The sequence below is a fragment of the Penaeus monodon genome, chromosome 42 (genome assembly GCF_015228065.2).
Source record: "Penaeus monodon isolate SGIC_2016 chromosome 42, NSTDA_Pmon_1, whole genome shotgun sequence".
Taxonomy (NCBI): Eukaryota; Metazoa; Arthropoda; class Malacostraca; order Decapoda; family Penaeidae; genus Penaeus; species Penaeus monodon.
In genome coordinates, this window is record NC_051427.1 from 8,092,661 (window position 1) to 8,100,160 (window position 7,500).

General features: G+C 47.4%; 1 protein-coding gene across 1 annotated transcript in view; it reads left to right on the forward strand.

Annotated features, from left to right (window-relative positions):
* Window positions 1-5,580, forward strand: part of LOC119598979 (low-density lipoprotein receptor-related protein-like) — a 10,324-nt gene extending 4,744 nt beyond the window's left edge. The window contains exons 6-8 of the mRNA XM_037948723.1: window positions 2,460-2,882; window positions 3,367-3,495; window positions 3,609-5,580. Coding sequence (XP_037804651.1) covers window positions 2,460-2,882; window positions 3,367-3,495; window positions 3,609-5,425 — 2,369 coding nt within the window. The 3' untranslated portion in view covers window positions 5,426-5,580. The remainder of the gene's footprint in view (window positions 1-2,459; window positions 2,883-3,366; window positions 3,496-3,608) is intronic.
* The last annotated feature ends 1,920 nt before the right edge of the window (window positions 5,581-7,500 follow it).

Consider the following 7,500-nt stretch of genomic DNA (forward strand, 5'->3'; position numbering starts at 1 on the left):
AAAACTCAACCTGGGCTCAGGAGGTCTCCGATTCGCCAAGATGCTTTTGAGTTAAGTAACAATGAGGTAATGAGGGCAGCAAATATAAAAAAAACAATGGATATATTGCATAAAAAAATCAAATTTCAAACATATACAAAGAAAAGTATCAAGATCCATTTGATCGAAATAAGAAAAGCTCCTAGAGGGTTCAGGCTGAGTTGCCAGTTAATCCATTCCTGTGATTTAACATGAGCTTTTTCGTTTTACTTGACATCCCTTCCTCCTCACCTTTAGTTTTCTCTTCCTTCTTTGGTTTCCTCTTCGCTAGAAGAAAAACAGAGGTAAATGTGCCTCTCTCTTATATACCTACGTATCATAGAGACCTTAAAAGACTGTTTTGTGTTGCATATAATGTAGAGCCGCTCTCCGGTCTTTTCAGTTGTTGGGGAGATGGAGAGGTATTAATCGTAGATATCATTATATTATTTATTATTATTATTATTATTATTTATTTTTATTATTATTATTATTGTTGTTGTTGTTGTTGTTGTTGTTGATGTTATTATTTGGGCTTGGCTGTTAAAGATCTGTAAATGAGTAGACGTCACAGTTTCAGTAAAGGTTGGAAAGCAGTGGTATACGGGAACAATATTCTCTGCTTTGAGATCTATTTGTCAGTTTTTACTTCATTATTCTTTCTTATTTATTCAATATCTTTAAAATTCTATGACCAATATTCCCAATTCCTAATATTCCCAAACTCGCATCTGTGGCAGACAATTGCCCCCGGCGAGATATTCGCACTGTTCTGGGTGACTTCAATGCGGTATCCAGCTGTGACTGAGCTGGCTATGAGATGTCTGTCGGCCCCCATGGCTCGGGAGCTGATCCCAGCAGCGAGAATAGCCTCCTTCTCCAGGACTTTGCTAGGTCCCAGAAAATGAGGATCTCTGGCTCCTGGTACCAGCGCTCCAACCCGCATCGCTGAACATGGTACAGCGATACGGGTACAGTGGCCAAGGAGATCGACCCCATTCTTGTTAGCACGCGATGGAGGATCCTCCAGAACTGCAGGGTTTACCGGAGTGCCGAGTTCTGTGGCACCGACCATAGGCTGGTTGTGGCTACCCTGCAGGTCCACTTCAAAACTCCCTGTCCCTCCAGTGGCCACCCTAAGGTGTTTCACCTGGACAGACTAAGGGAGGAGGAGTGTGCCCGTGGGTTCACTATAGCAGTCTCTGACTGATTCACAGAACTCGACAATCTGACGGACCCAGTTACTCTGAGGGAGCTCTTCAAGCGCATAACACTCGAAGCAGCTCAGGAGTCCATTGGCGTATGCCTGGAGACATTAGAGGCCACTGAAGCGTGTTGCAAGGCTCGGCTGAATGGGAATCAAGTCTTGCGTCGTTCCATGGTGCGTAGGGCTCGGACACTGCTGAGAAGGGACAAGGAACAATTCATCAGGAATCTTGCTGAGGAGGTTTAAGGCCATTTCTTGGTAAATGACCTTCGCCCTGCCTACCAAGCCCTGAGAAAACTGAACTCTAAGCCCACCTCACAGATGACTGCAGTCCGATCAGTGGATGGACGGATCATCTCAGATCATGCTGGGGTTTGTGAACGTTGGGCAGAGTATTTTGAACAGTTGTACCAGGTAGACCCTCCAACAGTTAGTATAGATGCAAGCGATGGTCTCGACGACTCCAGTGTCTTGGAGTCTCGCCTTGATGCCTTTTGTAACAAGTCCCTTCGCTGGATCATGGGGTACAGTTGGCAGGACCGCGTGTCCAACCGGCGGTTACACCGTGAGACTGGCATGGGACCTGTTACTTGCATAATCCAGGATCGCCAACTCAGGCTATATGGCCACCTAGCTCGTCTCCCTGTGGACGACCCTGCCCACCAGGTTGTCTCTCTGCGAGACAACCCTGGGTGGAGGAGACCTGTGGGACGACCCAAGAGATCATGGCTTGGGCAGCTCGACGAGACCTGTCGCGAGGAATTAGAAATAGGCCATGGGCCTGCCTGGAGACTCGCCTCGAGGTATCCTCGTGGCTGGAAGCGATGGGTGGATGCGTCGACGTTAGCCCCTTGATGATGATGATGAATATTCCCTATTTTGAGATCTATTCATTTTTTTGTACTTTTTATACTTCTTGGTTTATTCATTTTATTCTAAGGACAATATTCCGTGCTTTGAGATCTATTTTTTTTCATTTGTACTTTGTTATTTTTTAAACTGAATTCCAAGGACAATATTCCTTGCGATGAGATATTTTCCTTTATACTTTTATTGTTCACCCATTATTTATTTTAATTCTAAGGACAATATTCCATACTTTGAAACCTTGTCCTTAATTTTTCACTTCTTGTATATTTCATTCTTTATTCAGTATTTGTACTAATGACCTGATTTGAGATTTTATTTCTATTATTGTACTTTATCACCTATTCCACAATGTCTTATATCCCAGATGTAGGCGAAAGGTGTAAATACGACACAGACTGCGGACTTCGACGAATCTGCGTGGGCGGAGTGTGCCAAGAGCGGCCGTGTTTCCAAACTGAAATCTTCCAAGAATATTTTGCTGGATATGATTATTACGCTTACTACGATTATGGCTATGAGTACTATGATTATTACGATTACTACGATTTTGACTACGAGTACTATGATTATTACGAAGACAAAACTATTGATTACGTGTCTTACATGCTGTTCTACCACGCTTATGACTATTACCTTCAGGAGAGTGCAGGGAATAGTCGTTCTATGAGGAAAAAAGCTGGAGATTTCAGTAAACTTAAGAAAAACAGTGTTAAGAGACACGGTGTTAAGAAATCGAAGAAAGCTGTTGCAAGAAATGCAAGATTGTCTTCTTATCCCAGTGAAACGGGTGAGTCTCTCTCTCTCCATCTCTCCACCTCCCACCCCCCTTCTCTCTCTCTTTCTCTCTCTCTCTCTCTTCTCTTCTCTTTTCTTTTCTTCTCCCCTCCTCTCTCTTCTCTTTCCTTTTACCCTCTCTCCCCTATCCCTTTCCTCCCTTTCGATGATCTACCTCCTTCCTTCCTTCCCTCACTACGTCTCTCCTTCCTTCCATCCGTCCTATCCTCCTTCTCCCTTCCCCCTTCCCTTCCTTCCTCCCTCCCTCCTTCCGTCCTGTCTCTCTTCCCTCCCTCCTTCATTCTTATCCCCTTCCTCCCTCCCTCCTTCCCTCTGTCTTATTTCTATTCCCTCCCCTCTCCGTTCCTCAGTCTCTCCCCTCCCTTCCCTCCCTCCCTCCCTCCCTCCCTCTCCTTTCTTCCTTCCTTTCATCTCCATTCACCCTTCACCCTCCCTCCCCTTTCCCTAGACTCGCCTGACCACCATCCCCTTTGCAGGTTGCTGTTTGTTCAGCGAATTCACCTGCAGTGGTTTTCCTACTCTCTGCGTTCCCGGGTACTTCGTGTGCGATGCCGATGCTGACTGTATGAATGGCGAAGATGACGCTCCCGAAGCCTGTCAGACACGTGAGGAATTATTATTATTATTATTATTTTTATGAATTCATTGGGGAAACCTGAAGAGCTTTCTTTGGTACAGAACGATAAGAAGCATGGAAATACATGAAACCTTTCAACAGGTGTTTGTGGCGACGGGAAGTTCCGCTGCGCCTCGGGGCAATGCATCGACGCCTGGGATGAGTGCGACGGCTTCAAGGACTGCCTCGACGGATCCGACGAGCACTGCCAAAGCCACACCGACTGCCCTGCTGGCCGCCCTCACCTCTGCTCCTCCGGGGAATGCATCGGCTTCCGCTCCGTATGTGACGGGATTTCCGACTGCTACAGCTTAGAGGACGAGCTTCCCTGCGAGTGCATTGGGTTCAGGTGTTCTTCTGGAGAATGTCTTTCCGCCACGATGGAGTGCGACGGCAAAGCCGACTGCTTCGATGGATCCGACGAACTGTGCGGCCTTCCCGGCGGGGGCCCGTGTCCGGACGCGCGGCCCGTGTCTTGCGCCGACGGAAGCTGCATAGCCGAATCCAGTGTTTGCGATTCGATCGCTAACTGTGCCGATGGATCGGACGAAGACGCCGAGGTCTGTTTGCCGGGAGAGTGCTTCCGCTGCGCCTCCGGGGAGTGCGTCCATCCGGAGTACCGATGCGATGGCCTCGACGACTGCAAGGACGGCTCGGATGAAAACGACTGCGCATCCTTCTCTTGCAGCGATGCTTCATTCAAATGCGCGTCGACTGGCGAGTGCCTGGGCGCGGGGGTCGTTTGCGACGGAAGAGAGGACTGTCGAGATGGAAGCGACGAAGCTGGCTGTGCCGCGGCTCCCTGTCCGCAAAAACAGCCTTTTAAGTGCTCGTCAGGAGAATGCGTCAGCTATGCACAACTCTGCGACGGCGTGTACAACTGCAAGGACCGGAGCGACGAGAGCAAGTGTCAAAATAACATCTGCCCTCCTTTCAGCAGGTTCAAGTGTACTTCAGGACAGTGCATAAGGTTCTCTGACGCTCGTTGTGACGGCGCCATCGACTGCATTGACCGCAGCGACGAAGTGAACTGCCAGATCACTTGCTCACCTGATGAGTTTGAGTGCGCTGCAGGGGGTTGCATAAGCAGGACTCACGTGTGCAACGGCCTGAGAGAATGTCGAGACGGAAGCGACGAGAACGAGTGCGACTTGTCGTTGCCGTGTCCGGAAGATCGGTTCCGATGTAAGGAGTCTGGAGAGTGCGTCCACGAGAATATTGTCTGCGACGGCGACTTCGACTGCGCAGACGGAAGCGACGAGACCGGCTGTCAAGAAGCTACGTGTCCAGAAGATAGACCTTTTCACTGCGGTTCAGGAGAATGTGTCCCGGAATTTTATGCGTGCGATGGATTCTTCGACTGCAAAGACGGTAGCGATGAAGGCAACTGCAAGGAGTCCAGCGTTTGCGATCGTCTTGAAATACTATGTAAGAGCGGCCAGTGTATCGACTTATGGCGTCGCTGCGACGGCGTCAGGGACTGCCGGGACGGGGACGACGAAGAGGACTGCCAGAACTTCGCCTGCGCCGCCTTCCGCCCCTTCCACTGCGGGTCGGGCGAGTGCCGACGCCCCTACTACCGATGCGATGGTTTCTACCAGTGCCAGGACGGGAGCGACGAGGCGGGCTGCGCCACCTTCACCTGCCCGGACCTCCGACCCTTCAAGTGCGCCAACGGAACCTGCATCACGATCTACCAAGTGTGCAACGGTCTCGATGACTGCGGCGACGGCAGCGACGAACTCGGCTGCCAAGACTTTCAGTGCCCGGCCCAGACGTTCCAGTGCCCGGAGCGGAACTGCATACCGACGTATTACGTGTGTGACGACTACCCTGACTGTGACGCCGGTGACGATGAACAGAAATGCGAGGACCCGGAGCGGGACGCAGATATGGCGGGGCAAAAGCAAACGGGATAATGATAATGGCAGTGTTACATAAGTATGTTTAGTCTTATATCAAGGAGATAAAATTAAGATATATATATCAAAGATAGATAGGATTAAGAATTATATACCTAAGAAACAGAATTAAGATATACATTAAAATAGAGACAAGATTAAGATACACACCCCCACACGCACCCACACACACCCCCACCCACACACACACACACACACACACACACACACACACACACACACACACACAACACACACACACAATATATATATATATGTGTGTGGTGTGTGGTGTGTGTATTATATATATATATATATATATATATATATATATATATATATAATATATATATTATATATTATGTATATGAATAAAGATTGAATTAAGATACATATTATAATAATAGTATAAGAAATATCTATAAGAATGTAGAATTAGATATATACATATATATATATATATATATATATATATATATATATATATATTATATATAAATTATATATATATATTATAAAAGATAGAGATTAAGATATACATTAAGAAGAGATAGGATTAAGATATACATTAAGAATAGGATAGCATTAGCATGTAATTAATGTCATACATAATGCTGGAGTAACTGATAACCATGCTTATTTAATGAAGCAAAAAGTGACACTTAAGAATAATAAAAGTAAGTTAAATCATTGAAACTACGAGGACTGTGCAGAACATTGTGAATACTAGATATAACCACGGTTATTATGACAAATAATACAAATTTTAAAAGAAGCTTCAATGGTCGGAATTGTGTGAAAAAGTAAAAACTAAATATTCCATTCCTCATTTGCACACTCATTTCATCCTCTCTCTCATGCTCTTTCTCTCTCTCTCTTTCTCTTCTCCTCTTTGTGTGTGTGCGTTTGTTTGTGTGTGTATGCGCATTGTTCTGTGCGACTTCAATGCGGTATCCAGCTGTGATCGAGCTGGTTACGAGATGTCTGTCGGTCCTCATGGCTCGGGAGTTGATCCCAGCAGCGAGAACAGCCTCTTTTTCCGGAAATTGAAGCCAAGGGGATCGACCACCTTATTGTCAGCACTCACTGGAGGATCCTCTAGAACTGCAGGGTTTACTGGAGTGCCGAGTTCTGTAGGACTGGATTTAGGCTGGTTGTGGCTACCCTACCCTCGTCCCTCCAGTGACCACTCTAGGGTGTTTCACATTGGGCAGAGGTTCGCCACAGCAGTCTACGATCGGTTCACAGAACTCTATAATCTGACAGATCTAGAACCTCTGTGAGGGACCTTCAAGCACGAAACACTCGGAGCAGCGCAGGAGCCCATTGGTGAACGTCTGAGGGCATGGCAGAATTTCATCTCACTGGAGACAATGGAGGCCACAGAAGCGTGTTGCACGGCTTGGCTGAATGGCAATCAGGATTTGCGCCGTTTCCTTGGTGCGCACGACTCAGACAGTGCTGAGAAGGGACAAGGAACATTTCATCAGGATCCTTGCTGAGGAAGTTGAAGGCCATTTCTTGGTAAATGACCTTCGTCCCGCTAATCAAGACTTGAGAAAACTGAATTCTAATCCCTCCTCACAGATAACTGCAGTCTGCTGAGTTGATGTTGGTATTTTGAGCAGCTGTACCAGGTAGACCCTCCTGCAGTTATTCTAGGTGCAAGTGGTATCACAATACCCGTGCCAGACCCACCCATCAGCGTGGAACCTCCTATCTTAGGTGAGGTTAGGGAGGTGATTTCTAAGCTGAAGGGTGGGAAAGTTGCAGGGGGTTGTATACAGTCTTAACTGCCGTCTGTCAGTCTGGTTTCATTCCCCCTGACCTGTTAAGAGGCGTGGTCATCCCTCTCTGGAAGGGGAAAGGGGATCGATGGGAATGTAGCAATTACCTTGGCATCACACTGTTCTGTTAACCAGGCAAGGTTTTCGCCAACATCCTTCTGAAACGGGTCCATGGCCACCTACTGAAGCACCAGAGACCGGAGCAGTCTGGATTTACTCCTGGCAAGTCCACGATAGACCGTATACTAGCGCTCCGAGTAATTGTGGAACGCCGTCGTAAGTTTGGTCGTGGGTTGCTTGCAACCT